The sequence below is a fragment of the Lathyrus oleraceus genome, chromosome 3, assembly GCF_024323335.1.
Source record: "Lathyrus oleraceus cultivar Zhongwan6 chromosome 3, CAAS_Psat_ZW6_1.0, whole genome shotgun sequence".
NCBI classification, from domain to species: Eukaryota; Viridiplantae; Streptophyta; class Magnoliopsida; order Fabales; family Fabaceae; genus Lathyrus; species Lathyrus oleraceus.
This window is the reverse complement of record NC_066581.1, coordinates 22,911,620-22,928,535: the sequence shown is the minus strand read 5'-3', so window position 1 is coordinate 22,928,535 and position 16,916 is coordinate 22,911,620. Positions and strand designations below refer to the sequence as shown.

Here is a 16,916-nt window from a genome sequence, read left to right as displayed (position 1 = left end):
GCATAAGCTTAGAAACTTATTTTTCAAGTATGAAACCTTTTCTAATTTATTTCAAAATGCTTATAGGCTTCATAACGCTAAGTCACACTCATAATAGTCAACTGTCAACCATAGAGATGTTTATGATGACTTGTTTGATTAATTAGTGAATCATTATATTTAATACAATGATGTGTGTTATTTGAGGGCGGAATGATATGATTGATTACCGTTGAATCATGTATGATGAGTTGCTGCTGTTTGTTGATGTTATTGACACTATAACATGAATGATGGTTGCATGATGAATGATGTGATGCATAAATGATGAGGTGTATCAATAACAAACAGCAGCAACTCGCACCTGATCCATCATCATATGATCGAGGCTCACCAAAAATGGACCGAAGTCCGTACACCATGATGTTATTGACACTATAACATGAATGATGGTTGCATGATCAATTGAGAGTCATGCATCATGGTGTACGGACTTCGGTCCATTTTTGGTGAGCCTCGATCCTATGATGATGGATCAGGTGCGAGTAGCTAATTCCTATTATGGGGGATTAGTGAAGTATTACCTATGGTGATGGTAGCGATTTGATGTGCTCCATTACAAGAGGGAATCTGATCCTACAGTGGGGATCGGGGAGCGAAACGAACCTGAGTGTTCATATTTGGTACCACATACACGTCGAGTCGGTGTTGAGTACATTGCATAAGAGTTGTATCTGTGTTGATTGTTTGTTTGTTAACGTGGTATTGGATGAGAATACTTAGTATGTTGGTATTGATTAAGTAATATGTATGATGATGATGTTATGTGATAATTTACTTATGCTTGTTTTCACCGTTAATTATTGAAGTATATTCCCACGGCTTCTGTTTGAATGTTGCCTTTACATGGGCATCGTGCAGATACTCATTAGTAGCTTGCTGTAGTAAGTGAAAGGTAGCTCTTAGAGTGACTTCCTATTCGTTATCGTTATTTTAGTAGGGTCTTGCTCTGGTCAATGTAACATCGGGCTGGGAACGTTTGCTCTAATTTTTTTTTCTTGTTGAAATTGCTATTTATGTTTGAGGAGGTTTTAAATGGTGATGAATTGAACATTATAATTCTTGTTAAGATATTATGAAGTTTGAAGTTATGAGATTTAATTTCCCAAACTGTGATTATTAAATGTTTGACCTAACTGGGTGATGATTTTACTACGATGGTACCCTAAATGAAGGTGAGCAGGCGATGACAGGTGTTATGTGATATTTTCTAATTCGTGTTACGGAGCAGGAATTATTTGTGATATGCGTAACACCTTATGCGGTTGTGAGTTTTATTAAATTATGTGTTAAAATTGCATGCGGGGTAGAAGAGTGTTACAGTGGGCGCCAAATATTCTTGCTAAAATTACCATTTGGTTAATCCCCCTGAAGCTGATCAGGTGGGATCACAATAGTTAAGAGATTTTTGTGTTTTAGACGTTTTTAGGAAGGGATGAATGGCCACCATTGTTGGTGGTCCAAGGTTTTTCACTTGTTTCCTCCTTTTTGTGTTATTCCTCGGCCACATCCCCCCTTTATGATGTTAGGATTACTCATTTTTTATGGAACTAGACTTCCTTAATGGTCAGTTAATTTCCTAACTTTTTCAACCTCCGGATTAATGGTGTAATGTCCTTAATGAATTGTTGTAATGGTCTAAGCCATAATATCGTAATTGTTGCATGCCCTTAAATATCCCTTTATTGTTACAAATGAGTGAACATCATGGCACAGACATTAACTGGTCATAGTACCCATCTCGACTATCATAATATTTCTGGTGTTTGGTTTAATCATTCTCGGTCCTAACGACTTATAACTCGGTTTTGAGAATTCTCGGGTGTACATATGGGTATAACACTTAATGTTGAAAGGGGTCCATTTAGAACTATGGAAGATAATAAAGAGGATCTTGGCTATGAAGTATCATACCTCAGTGTTATTGGGACACTCATGTACCTTGCTAATTGTACAAGATCTGATATAACTTTTGCAGTGAATTCACTAGCAAGATTCAGTTCATGTCCTACAAAGAGACATTGGAAAGGAATAAAACATACATTTCGATATCTCCGATGTACGTCTAATCTTAGTTCATTTTATTCTAATAGTACAAAACCAGTTTTGCTTAGTTATGCAGATGTAGGATATTTTTCAGATCCACATAATGCTAAATCACATACTGGATATGTGTTTACATATTGTGACATTGCAATATCATGGAGATCCCAAAAGCAAACACTTGTAGCAACTTCGAATCATGTTGAAGTAATTTCCCTTCATGAAGCAAGTAAAGAGTGTAAATGGTTAAGATTTATTCGACATATTCAAGAAACGTCTGGTTTACCAACTGATAAGAATCCAACAATTTTGTTCGAAGACAATGCTACATGTGTTACCCAGATGAAAGAAGGTTACATCAAAAGTGATAAAATCAATCATATTCCTCCAAAGTTCTTCTCATTCACACAAGGATTTGCAAGAAACAAAGAGGTTGATATTCAATATGTTCGTTCGAGTGACAAATGTGGAGAATCCCTTCACAAAGGCACTCCCTACATCCGTTTTCAAGAAGCATGTACAAAATATTGGAATATGTCATCTTTGAAATCCTTGAAGAAGAACTATATGTGTTTGGTTGAGGAAGAGTTATACTCTTTTTTCCCTTATTAAAGTTTTTATCTCAATGGAATTTTCCTAATAAGGTTTTTAACGAGACAATATATGTTTCCTTAAGATTCTCCATGACAAGACATCAATGGAGCATCATGATAGATATTTCAAAAGGGGGATGTTATAAGAAATTAGAAAATACTAATTATTTTAAACACGCGTATTATTATTATTTTAAAATATCTATCTAAAATGTAACTTAAAATAATAATTTGAATTATCTATCAAAGTGTCAACTTTAAATAGTAATGTCTATTTACAATGTCAACTTAAAATATATAAATTATTATATTTATGTAAAAATTGTAATTTTTAGTAGTATAAATACCCTCATTGTTGGATTCATGTAAAGATACACTATTTTGATAAATATAAAATATCATCGTATTTTTTTAGTTTGATTTAAATATTCAATTTTCTCAACAACTCCCAATTTCATATTTCATAGAATACTTGTCAATTTCAAGAGCCGGAGAGATTAAGGGGCAGGAGAAGAATTTTCATTCTTGGTTTTATAGTAGTCTCTTATTTTACAAAATTTATAACAATGAATTTAAAGGTCGTGTATAGTCGATGTAAAGTAATATATATATATATATATATATATATATATATATATATATATATATATATATATATATATATATATATATATATATATATATATATTCAATTAAAATCTTTAAATTTGTTAAGGCAGGTTGATATTTAGAAAATAAAAGCATGATTTGAAAAGATGTAGGCTCCTCATTGGTTGATAATGTAAAATATTTTATAATATCAGAGCACGTTCCTTTTATTTTACGTATCAAAGATTTTGCAAAAGAGTTCAAATACTCAGTTTTTAACATTAACTTTTATTTTGTGTACCGAAAGACTTTGAAAAAAAATTCTGATAGTCAATTTTTTTTACATTTTTAAATTTTTATTATGTACCGAAAGACTTTGTAAAATGGTTCTATTAATCATTTTTTAAACATTTTTAAGTTTTAAAATATTATTTATACAAGGGCATTTTAATAATAAGTATAATCTAGGAGTAGCTAAATAAATGACGGGTCCGAGTTAAATTTTTCTACATATACATGCAATTAAAACCTTTAGATTTGTAAGTCATATAAGTATTTAGAAAATAAAAACGTGATTTGAAAATCTTTAAATTTGTAAGTTATAGAAGTATTTAAAAAATAAAAACGTGGTTTAAACGTTGGTTCGTTACAGTGTAAAAATATTCCTTTTTCTCTATAACAATATTCTACGAACACAATTAAACATTCTTTCTTTCCTTAATGTTTTTGTTTTTCTTTTCTTGATATTCATGTAGTGGCTAACATATACTGAGTTAAAATATTTGCAAAAAGAAAGAAATGGGACGACCCGAGTTCAACATGAGACTCAACGTAAAATGTCTAAAATGAAACCACAAGGATATGACAACAAGAACATGTAATTACTAGTTCATGCTAGAATTGCTGTCATTGCCATGGCTTAAGAAATGCAGTCATTCAAAGTTGTGATTAAATGACAACTTGACATGCTTATAAAAAAAATGATAACTTAACATGGCATTTGGTGCCGGGAACAAAAATAGCATCAAAAAAAGGTGCATAGGCCACACAGTAATGTAACTAGATTTTGAAATTTGAAGGATGTCATGAAAGGTTAATCATGGATCACTGTTTTTCAAGAATAAATAAAAATAATATTACAACAAAACCTAGGCAAATACAATGCCAGATATACAAAAATTCATTTATATACACCTTCAACTAGAACAACAATACATATCTAGGCTGAAAGATGTAAAAACTATGGTCTTACATCACTTCCTATTGTAACAAAAATCAACATAACAGACACAAGCTCCTATTTGGAGCAATATCCCAATCATCAAGTCCTTTAAGAAATGACCTGATAGCAAGATGTTCTGAAGCATATGTCATGAAAGATGCCAAAATGATGCCCCCAACAACCATCAAACCTAACCTGTTACAATTTGAATAATAAAATGTTTAAGTGTAACTTGAAAAGAAATATCGAACAACAACGCAGTTTTCTTATCAAAACTACTTGGAATTAAGGACACAAAATGCAAGATTGCAAGTGCAATTAGTAAAGGCCGAGAGTCCATGGTAATGTATGATTCTAGAAAAGATTCTATAGTAGAACACAAATTACCTTAAAAATAAGGCAGTTATTCCAAAAAGACAAGGCAAAGATGGAGCGCCAATGGCCAACAAGGCCATCCCTAAACCATAGTACCACGTAGCAACATCACACGATGACATCTGTCGCTGATGACCTGTAAATACAGTATAAAAGTAATTCACTGAAAAAAGTAAAAAGCATCTCTGGGTCAAAATTAAAAGGAAACACAAAACACCACAGTATAAGCTTTACTCTTGATAACATACGTTTTCCAGAATCGTAATCCAAAGACTCGGGAAGTGACGATGATGCTGCCCGTGATGCAACGTATTTTCCCCACCGATAAATAAAATGGAGATAACCTCCAAATAATATAATAAACATTGTGAATGTCCATTCATACATCAAAAGCAAACCAGTCCATGGCATCACTTGCCGGGGAACAATCAAGAGAGCTAGCCCAAGGGACACCACTGCAGTCGTTAGACAGACACAGACAGAAACACCGCCGAGATAGGTAGGAACCTTGCACTGAGAACCATTCGAGAGCTGCTTGACACCAAAGAAACAAATTTAATATGATGCAAATGCAAAAATGTAAGAAGTATACAAGTCCAACCCGAGGTTATGCATCCTCTTAATTGAAGCTGTGACATGACAGCATTGAGCAGGTCATTTAATGATAAAGAATGTGGGGCCCTGTGCTAGTGATTTTGTGAGGCGTTACACAAGGTATTGTGTTTGTCTCCCTCTTCAAGATCAAATGATTAGGCCATACGAAGGCCTCGAATGAGAGAGTACAAACATCAAACCAGAAGACAATGAGAAAACCAACCTGATGGATTGAATTGGTTGCTGATGTTGACATACTTGTATATGCAAGTGCTCCACTTGACCTAATCTTATAATAAAGGTGTCTGACTTGATCACATAGCGAGCCTCTAAAAAATGAACCAAAGTACTCTTGATTCTGCAGAAAATACAGTGTTCCGAGATTTATTTGAAGCCCTATGCGCTTAATTCTTGAGATTGGACAAGAATATCAACTCAAATTCATGATAGCTTGCTTACCTTCATAAATGAATGATAGCAGCAGAATAGTAAAGCACAGAATGGTAGCAGAAAAAGAAATTTCACAAGAAAATAGTCATTAGGATTTTGGCCGCCTCTTGTTCCAGGAAGGGATTCCCCAAGTCGTTCCCTTACATCCTGAAGAAACCCCGCCAGAGTAAGAAAAAATAAGTCAGCAAACTTTGTCACAAGATTCAACTGGACTGGGTAGACATGACTGCTTAGGCAGTGTAGCCTCTTTGTAAATTGAGGATGAGAACTATTTTTTACAACATTAATAACAGGCCAAAAGATGATAATTAGTTGAACATGTACCTGCCAGACATCAACAGGTTTCAAAAGCCAAGATGTCCACCAGTCCCAAGGCTTAAGAGGTCCCAGTGTATAGTGAATCACACGGAGCTCTTTTTCATCTACCATCCACTGGACGGGTCAGCATGAACAGTTAGAAGAATAATACATAATTTGAATTGAAATTAATACTGAGACAAGCATATATATTTGGTATGCATGCTAGTGTGTGCGTATAAAATATTCTACATACTAAACTCATTATTCAAGATTTGAAGAAGTAAGCACACATGAAGGGTTGCAGCACCTAGACAGAAATTCAGGCTAGGTGCTTTAAATATAATAAGACAATAAAACAAAAATCTCCACAAGAAATGGTGTTACTAAATTTTTAATAAAATGTTCACAGTACCACAAATAAATCCTTTGAGAATATTGATATAGATCACTTGAATCTCATATTTTATTCCAATGATGGCAAACATTATCAATCAATAGGATACTACATATAAAACAAATCACATCTTATGAATTGAACAACACCAGTTTTAGCCATTAGGTATATATAAATATGGGACTTTTTCAGACAAAATAGGCATTTATTTGATAAATGCGATCAAACCCAACATACATTCTATCTAAGCTGAACTCAAAAAAGCAAATAAAGTATTATGAAGCTTAAACATAGTCAAACATCTATCTCGCCTCACCGATTCTAATTACTTAAGATAAGATGAAAGACACCATCTTCTCAGGACCTATATTTCGTATCCGTACCTTGTTAGCAAGCATGTAAAGACCAACATCTGCATTATACAGTGTTGACAGTCTCTCCATTTCTGGAACGGGTCTGGACTTCAACACCTCCGAGGGCAAATTTGGATCAAAAACATGTGCATTGGGAAATCCAGAGAAATAGGAATTGAGAAATCCCTGATCTCCTGTCAAAAGTGAGGAAAACAGAAGACAATAGTTAAAACCCTATCAGGTTTAGTTCACATCTTCACCCCAATAAATCCAAAGAAACAAATTAATAGAATCTGAAATCAATGCCCGAAAAATCCACTTCACCTCCAGTGTAAGACGCAGTAGTTTTTATTTTGTTCACCATATCATTAAAAACAGTTCCAGACGGCTCCACCACCATTACTCCCGAATTCAACCTCTCAGAATGCTTCAAATTAGCACAAAATTTCCGACATTTGAAAAGATCATCAATGTTTTTAACCACAATAGTATCCGCATCAAGGTAAACAACTGCAAATTCATATAAATCACATCACACAAACAACCAATAATCAACAAAAACAAAAAACATTTAACATACCTAAACCACACAGGCTATATAAATAGTAACAAACCTAAATTAAAATTTTCAAAAAAATCACCTTTTTTGTAATTGGTCATGTTAAATATTTTCAACTTAGTGTAAACACCCCAAAATCTCTTCGGACGAACACGATTAGGGTTAGCAAGTAAAGTAATCTGCTCAATTATCCAACCATCAGCCTATAGTATATACACGCAAAAAATCACAAATTAGTTAAAATTAGAAGCTGTAATAACAAAAGGTAGGTTTAACCAAAATCAAAATTGGAAAGATTACAAGGAGAAGGTTTTTGGCGAAATCGGAAACTCCATCTGAGACTAAAACAACCATGTCTTTATTGGATCGAGTGTTGCGAATTGATTTACCGAGAACTCGAACGCCTAATAAGAATTCATCACCGTATAAAAGAGTAACGTATGCTTCATCGGTTCTCTTGTTAGATCCTAAAGAAGCTTTGAATTGAACACAAATAAGCAAGCATAGTAATAAAGAACAAAAACTAGTTCTGGTGTTGGGTTTCATTGTAGCTTGATTCAGATTTCTTGCGGTGAAGTTGAATTGAATTTTGGAAGTTCCGTTTGGTTGAGTTGTCTCTGGTTTTGTCGCCGGTGGTGTTCTATGGCTGCGTGCAGCCGGAGTAGAATACAAAGGTGGTAATCGAGTAAAACCACACGAAAATGAAAATTTTAGGAACAGAAAATATTATTTGAATATGTAAATTTTATTTTTGAGTTTTTTTTTAAAACAATTAGTTGCTCTCATTACAAAAGTAAAAAAGTTTTAATCCAAAACTATAAAATGAAAGGAAATAAATAAACTAATAGCATCCATTTTCATTACTCTTTATTCATGTTACAACGAATGTGAGGTGTAGGTCAGGAACTTGACCATAATTTTTAAAGAATACTTCTCTCAACTATTCATATTAAATATTATTGTATTAAAAGAAAAGTATATTGAAATTAAATAGTTTAAAAATAATTAGAATTTACATGTAAAAGTGATTAAGTTTAAAACTTATTTTTAATTTATAATTACGGTGGAAGAGAACATTCATGTATGAGTATGACTAATAAATATTACAAATATGTTATAAAAAATAGACTTAAATTCACTTTTATTCACGTATAGAGAACAATGATTAGAAGAGCTCAATAGATAGAGCATTAAAGGATAAAAAAAAATCAAAAGATGGTATAAATAACAGACCAAAATTCTGATTTTAGAAATAGGGAATTACAAGATAGTTTTGGTCTAAATAGAAGGAATAAGTGGAATTTTTTTTCAAAATAATCATTGCACCTTATGAAGAGGCGTCAATGTTTGCGCCTACATGACCCTCTGTGTGTTGTTTGTGAAAAGAAAACTCAATTTTGTAGTCAACAAGAATCAAACACACAACCTTCTAATCAATAGTCAAACACATTATCATTGCATCACAGACCCTTCATGTTAATTTGTTTCATCATATATTTAGTATATCGTGTATAATTATAGTAGATTAATAAATTACTAAAACTTGGTAGATGAGAAGGGGGAGATAATGATAGGTTAAAAGTCTTATTAAAAAAAATTATTAACATAAATCAAAATGAAGTTTTTAATTTATTAAAAATAGAATAAGCAAAAAAATTTCAACTAAGAATATTTTATTTGAATTTTTTTTTAATTGACCAAAATTAGAAGGGGGACAATTTTTTTTTATTTCATTTGTCTTCCTATTATTTAATTGACCAAAATTTCATTTGTCTTCCTATTATTTTAAAATTTATGCCATAAATCGTATACATAGTAATGTGAGCGTAACAAAGATTTTAACTATAAATCACATTATATTTTTAACAATTTTATATTTATTAATATTTATTTAATATATAGAGATGTTAGTTTAGTTGTCAAGTCCCTTACATAAAATGAAAAATCATATTAAAATCCATCACGTCAATGAATTTGTCACTAAATATATCAATGTACATAATAGCTTATTTAGAATTGGTCTTTAATTTTGTCACTAATTACGTTTCATCCATTATTTTTTTAATGTTTATTTTTATAAAATTAAAATATTCTTTTATACAATACTCTTTTTTATTAAACAATTCTTTTTATAAAATAAAAAATATATATTTTATTTAGTTTTATTATAATCAATTTTAAATAAACATAAATATTTTAACTATCTACGTTCATATTTGATATGTCGAATGGATATTATCTATATTATATATTTAATGTTATAATATAAAATTGTGATTATACTCTTAAGAAATTAAAATGCAAATATTAAATAATATTCTTAACTTATATATTTTAAAACAATGATAAAATAAAATTAAACATATATTTAGTTAATTTAAAATTTTAAAATAGGTATAAAAGTTCTAAGTGAAAATAATTAATACAAATATATAGAGATGAAACAAATTAATCTACTGTAATTATACATTATTTTAAAACTAAGTGAAAAAAATTTCAACTAAATTTTAGTAATTTATTAATCTACTGTGATTATACACGATATATTAAATATATGATGAAACAAATTAACATGAAGGGTTTGTGGTACAATGGTAACAAATTTGACTATTGATCAGAAGATTGTGTGTTTGATTCTTGTTGGTTGTAAAACTCAAATTGGTTATTTATATTTATTTTGAAAAAATGGTTATTTTCGTTTTTTTTTTTCAAAAAATTGGTTATTTTGAAAAAAAAATCGAATAAGTGTGTATTTATTAGCCATCTAGTTATCATAAAACAAAACCACTATTTTAAACATTTAATCATAGTTCTTAAGTGATTAAATATAGATTAGATTTATTACTATTCATCTAAATTGTGTTTAATATATGATTTTTGAAATTAGATCATCTTATAACTTGTTATTTTCTATCTCTTTTAATTCCACTCTCTCTTTCTATCTTCATTAAAAAATAATAATTAAAAGATTAGGAAGAGATGTAGAGAAAATGAAATAAGAGGATTCAAATCTATAATTCTAAAATGATTAAATATACATTACAGTTCTTCAACACTAGCTTCATCAAAACATCACCAATGCACTTGGCCACAACAGTCTGCATGTTAGATTTCTGAGTAGCAGTAGGTAGAAAGGGGCCTATTCAAAAGCATAAAAATAAAAACCTCAACAACCTATACAAAAGCATAAACTAATTAATTCCTATTTCTAAAGTTCTTCCTGTGATAGACTTGGCAGAGTCTTTTATGCTGGGTCATTAATGTCTTGCCGAACACTGCCATAGCTGGAGGAGGACCATTCTAAAGATTTTTTCGCCCTAATTGCCCAGTTAGCTGATCAGCAGCTCCCATGGCACGAGATGCCGGACCAATGGAACCTTCATACCTGTGAAACAAAAGATAAGTATACAACGAAAAGTGAGAGGAGAATAAAGTGCAGTTCATGATCGAAAAGCTGAATTAGAAATATATGCTTACAGAGCAACCAAGATATATGCTGCTGTTTGCATAACAATTGCACCTTCCCCAGCAGGCCTTGAGGTGTTTATGCACCTAGCACTAAACCAGTTCTCATGAATTGAGGTGACCAAGTCTGCCATCCAAAACTACGTCATTAATGTATGAAAAAAGAACTAGAATGCACCACAGTAGTGGCCAGAGTTGCACAATGCAAACACAAAAAACAGCGAGTCTAATATCAAAATTTCACACATCGAACAACCTATCCATCTGAAATCCAGAACATCATAAACTTTCAAACTTATACGTGTGAACCTTCTTTCACAACCCCTCTACATAATATAGATCTTACGTTGTTTTGAACAGAAGCCAAACCAATTCAAAACACACGAGTCACCATTAAAATTCTTAAGCAGGCCTCTAAAAGTGGATCCCCAAAGAGATGTTAATTAGAATAATATAATTTCATACCACTCCATTTATTTAGTTCCTCATCATGATTTTATGAAGCTACTACGGCGACGTAAAATTTAGTATGCACCAATGAAATTGGCCTCAACTGATATTCTTTGCAACTTCAATCTGAATGTTAATTGCTTCACCACCATGTGTTCTATGATTTGTATTACATGATTCATAAGCCAGAAGCACACCACCGCACACATGTCTATGATTATTACAAGTTAGCTAAAATGTCTAATTGAAACTACCAAGAACTGTGCATTTTATTCGCATATCGCCAGATATATCTAGCAATAAGTGTAATTCTTTTTTTAACTCCCCTTAATTAACATCTTAAGCTTTTATGAGATGGCTGCGTACAGTTTACAACTGCCTATAAAAAACACAGACCATTATCACCACGGGTGGTTCGATGCACAATCAGATATAAGCATCACGTATATACACGGTGTTCTTCAATTAACCTCTCTGGCTTACCCTAGCCCAACTCTCCAAGAGTCCTGACTCATAAACATCTACACATGAGGTAGAATCTTTAAAATAGCATGTTCTTCAGAAGTGAGCAAATGTCTTTACAGCAGAAGGCATATAAAAAGGATCCGAAAAACATAATACCACAATACTCCCTCCCCCAAACTAAGCGGTAATGGTTGTCAAGATCTCGATCTAGATCTTAAGTAGAATCGCGTGTTGCAGCCAAATTGTGAAAAAAAAATCATAAAATCATTGCTTTTGTGCGATCTTTGCCAGTTTCGGCATGATTGGCCATTTCCTGGGCCACCACCATTAAAAGGTGAGAAGGATGACAAGATGCAGAGGTACAACAATTACTGTTCGTCGGGGATGAATGCGTGCCTTTTGAAATGATGAAGTTTTAGATTTAGGGTTTAGAGAATAAACATCTCACTTGTAGGGTTTGTTTTAACTAATTGACTTATGATAATCCTAGTAATTGACCAAAAATGTCCCTAATGTCTAACAAATGTTCCATGTGGTAGTAATAAAGTATAAAAGCCCAACCATACATACATGTCTAAAGAATATGAAAAATAGTTATTTTCCCGCTAATACACTTGCCTACTAACATATATCATGTAAAAATACTTAAAATATACTTGAATAGGATCTTCCAATCTTAACTACAATTTTATATTTTACGACCTTGCTATTCTCTCCCAATCTTATGTAAGATCTCGATCTTGACAACCTTGCCAGTAACGAATTATTTAAGCAAACAAAAATGTAGCTAAGTTAAAGCTTACATTGATTGGACCCAATATTGAAGATCTCTGTCTGGAGCTTATTCTGTCTGATGAAATCGACAAAATGTCTCAATTCAATGATATTGACTTTTATTCCTTCTTGCTCAGCACTGCCAACATTCAATGGTCCAATAGGTAAATCCAGTGTTTCAAAAAATAACAAAAACAGAATCCAAATATGCAAAATAATGATGCTTCAACAAAGGGAGCACAAAATCACCAGGCATCATGCAGAATTTCCTAAAAACAATAGAAAAGTCTTCCTTTCAACCACAGATAGCATTAAAAATATATTTTCCAATACTTCCCCAACAAAATTAAAGAATAACTTAAAGCTTCCAGTTAAGGTGAAGAAAAAATCAAATTTGGAGTGGACTCAATACAGCAGTTAGCTCCTGCATAAAAGCTTCGCCATAGAGGTACTGAATTGTGAAATAAAGTATTGAACATGAAATGGGAAGCAAAAAGTACTATGCAGCTTTGGAATCTTGTAATTTGACAGAGAAATAAGATATTTCAAACAACAATGGTATTATTATTTGCTTATTTTAAGTTACAATAACAATTAGATCAGGGGTACCCTCAAAGCATAATCAGAAACTCTAATACTCCTCTAAAAGAGCTACATCAGTGCTGTGCTGGTATCAACTGAAACTTTATTATCATGAAAATCCAGGTCAGGTTAATTGATGAAGAACTAGCAGAAGTTGCACATGACAGAAATTTCAGCAAGACCGAAAGATATAAGCTTCAATTATACCGACTCTATGCAATATGTATGCTGGTTATCCATCTAGAGCCCTAAACCTAAACCCTAAACATTCCATCTGGTTCCGCTCTATTCCATCCTTTTTTTAATTAATCCAAACAATGAAACATAAGTTTGTACCATTCCATTGCATCCTATATTCCTATTCCATTTCATCAATCCAAACATAGTCTAAAGCCATTTTTCATTTCTAAAATACATAAAACACCAGATAACAATAATGTAAAGTTGATATCACGACGAATCATAATCCTTCTTACATGGTAGATAACAAGCGAGATGGTCCAGTTGGGTCATAATTAATCAGCAAAGCAGCTTTTAAAGGAAGACCTAGAATGTGAGGATCAGATAAATGTCACCGGTAACACATTCATGTATATCATCTGTAGCACCGACACCTCTGAAAAAAGACACGTCGAACACCAGCACCAACACTTGTGATTTAATCCAACTTATTTATTTATTTTTCAAATTATTACTGATGTCGCCTTGTGTTCGAGGTGTCGGTGTTTCATTATGTATTGTATATGTGCTTCACTTAGAAGAAGGTAAAGTAAAAGTTGCTCACCAGAACCAATGTTGATAGAAGCCCACTTATCCCAAGTTTTATGCACAAAAACCCAATCCATTGCACCTAATAAGAAATGAAAAAAAAAAGATGCATTTTAGAAAAACATTGGTAGATAGAAATCATAATTGATGATGTCAGATGTATCTTGAGTAGAGGTGTTCAAAAAACTGTGAACCGAATCGAACCGCCGAACCAAACCAAACTGAAGTTAAAATAACCGAACCGTTATGTTTGGTTAATGAACCGAACCATATTGTACTATCGGTTTTAGAACCAAACCGGAACCGAACTGAATCAAATCGAAATTGAAAAATAATTTTAAATTAAAAAATATATATATTCAAAAGAAAAATTAACGGTTAGGTTATTTAACAAATGGTTGGAAAAATTGTCTTCTAACTGTTCGGAATTTCTAAACGGTGTACCAAATGAATAGTTTTGATTCGGTTTGGTTCTGATTCGAATAAACTTTAACTATGGTTTGGTTCAGTTCAATTTTCTAATACAACCATACCATGAACAACCGTAACGTTGAGTTAGGGCACAATCGCGGAATCACGGTACTGTACAAAAGCAAGAAAAATCGAATGCAAAAATAATCAGAATTCAAAATAAGTAAAAACTGAATCAGAAGACATAAATCTGATGACCATTGAAAAGAAGGAGATGGAAGTTATGAAAAGTAGAAGAAACAGAAATCAGGCAATACAGGAGAATGAGAAATGGAGATTGAATCGAAGACGCAAATTGAAATGCTATTTACCTCACGAGAAATTAATTTTACGAAGCAAAAGCCACTTCAAATTGAGACAACACTGTTACTGTTAAGCAGCGATCCAAAAATAAGAGAGGACGCTTTTTTATTGTCCAAAAATGATTTTGTCAAAAATAAAATTACAATAGAAAATTAATTCATTTTATTAAAAGTCAAAACATTGATATAAGATGCGAATATATGTTAACTTGTGTTTTTAATAAATAAATCATAAATATTGATTTATGAAGTATTAAATTCGAAAAAAATTTAAGGATATTTTGTGTGAAGTGTTTGAGAAAGTATAATAGTATTGTGATGCTTTATATTTGAATTTAAAAGTATTGGATGTAAGTTGAAAGAAATAAGTGCAAAAATACTTAAAAAGGATAAAGTAAATGAAGAAAATGAAGAAAAAATGCAATTGAATAAAAATGTTTGAATTTAAAAGTGGGACGTAAGTTCATATATCTAAAAAAAATTGTAATTTTGTGACTCGGATGTGTGAATTCTATAGAAAATAAAATGAAATGTGAATCCTTGTCCTAGAGACCAAATCTACTTATATATTATGTACATCAATAACGGTCGAAAAAACTATCACTCCTCCAAGATTCAACGCATATCTTGTTAAGCAAGCTTCTGTCTTCTAATGTGTTTTCACGTGTCGTTGATTCTTAAACTGTCTCAAACTAGTATGACACTCGAAAAGTTCTCATGTTGAATCGTGTGGTTTGGTGTCAAAAGACATACTTTAACTACTTGCATTTAACACTTATATTTATCTCATATCCACATTATTGATCGAACAACCTGAGTCAAAAATCATAGGCTAACAAATGTCTCCGAAAAAATGTCATTTTCGATAATATTTTCAATATGGCAGACAAATGGCATTTTTTTAGTAACTCTCAATACTATTCAAACTGTTCTACATACGTCACCATCATTATGACTACTACTACCTAGTCATCACGTCAGTTACATGCGTGCATCCACCATCATGGCTCTGATTTTCAAGGTCATCGTGGACCACCAGAATTAACCACATTAAATAAAAGGAAAATTATTAATCATTAATGTTTTAACACAAAGTTTCAAAACGCCGATATTTTAGTCTTATGAAAAATGAAAAGTCTTATTTCAACAATTATATAACTTCCTCTTCTCTTATTTCTTCAGTTTCACCACTTTTATTCTTCTGAATCCTAATAACTCTCATACACCACAACCTTCCATTTTCACATCTTCCTCTAACTTCAATTGTAGAAAAGTGGCTTATACTTTTGGCTCAAAACAACAACTCCAAAATCCTTCTATTGTTGATGTTACTGCTCCTTCCTACTCTGAAAATCTCACCTATATCCATGATGTAGCTTCTATTTTGAAACAAAAAACACTAAAAATTCTCAAACTTAATTTTCCTTCTTACGTAAAAGATAGATATGATTTTACTTTGGAATTTCACATTTCAAAATTCTCACCATTATCAAGTTGTGAATTTGGCTTAGCTTTTCAGTTGCCACCTCCAAAATGATATTTTTGTGGGTTTTTGTCAGCCTTATAGAATGAGTTTAAAAAATCTGCTCTGAGAGTATTTTCGAATACGTACAATATACACAATTATAGAGGGCCTTTAAGGATTGATCTTGAACATGTCCAAAGCATATCCACCATCTAAGAAGGTGAGATAAATGGACTTCTAAAACCCACTAACTTTTCTTTTACGTTCATATTGTTTACTTGTGTCGAAATTTTGTAGCTCGATCTCTCGTTCCAAAAGGGTCAAAAAAGAAGGAAGTTGAAACAGTTGATGACCGTGAGGAATCCAACCAACCAAAAGAAGTAAAAACAAGTATCTTTCTAAACCTTTGTTCTCTTTTATGACAATAGGTTTTTCTTTCTTTATCCCTTCTTTATCCTTGTTCTTATTTTTCAGATTCGAAATGAGGAAGTGGTTCCACAACTACTACTCCAAATCGGGAAAAAAATGCAAGGAAGGAAAAAGCATATCTCTTGAAATTGAAGGAACACATGTTTAGACTAAAATCCAACTTTTATTGTTGTATTTAATTTCTTTAAGAAATATATTCATTGTACTCATAATCATAAACATGTTAGTCTGATCT

General features: G+C 32.0%; 2 protein-coding genes across 4 annotated transcripts; both read right to left on the bottom strand.

The window, feature by feature from the left end:
- Positions 1-4,314: 4,314 nt before the first annotated feature.
- Positions 4,315-8,399, bottom strand: LOC127132214 (inositol phosphorylceramide glucuronosyltransferase 1). Its single transcript, XM_051061119.1, has 10 exons — positions 7,811-8,399; positions 7,593-7,713; positions 7,276-7,461; positions 6,982-7,145; positions 6,229-6,336; positions 5,914-6,051; positions 5,678-5,812; positions 5,109-5,391; positions 4,873-4,996; positions 4,315-4,680 (listed from the first exon to the last, which is right to left on the bottom strand). Exons 1-10 carry the CDS (start codon positions 8,054-8,056, stop codon positions 4,539-4,541), a joined length of 1,647 nt encoding a protein of 548 aa, XP_050917076.1. The 5' UTR covers positions 8,057-8,399; the 3' UTR covers positions 4,315-4,538.
- A 2,093-nt stretch (positions 8,400-10,492) lies between these two features.
- LOC127132213 (uncharacterized) lies at positions 10,493-14,930 on the bottom strand. Of its 3 annotated transcripts, none has more exons than XM_051061116.1 (7): positions 14,797-14,930; positions 14,548-14,596; positions 14,031-14,096; positions 13,723-13,792; positions 12,694-12,803; positions 10,988-11,102; positions 10,493-10,895 (listed from the first exon to the last, which is right to left on the bottom strand). In XM_051061116.1, the coding sequence occupies exons 3-7, from the start codon at positions 14,089-14,091 to the stop codon at positions 10,811-10,813; spliced, it is 441 nt and encodes a 146-aa protein (XP_050917073.1). In that variant the 5' UTR covers positions 14,092-14,096; positions 14,548-14,596; positions 14,797-14,930; the 3' UTR covers positions 10,493-10,810. The 3 variants fall into 3 exon arrangements, with proteins under 3 accessions (XP_050917073.1, XP_050917075.1, XP_050917074.1); XM_051061118.1 differs by having other exon boundaries at positions 14,743-14,799; XM_051061117.1 differs by lacking the exon at positions 14,548-14,596 and having other exon boundaries at positions 14,797-14,874.
- Positions 14,931-16,916: the final 1,986 nt, after the last annotated feature.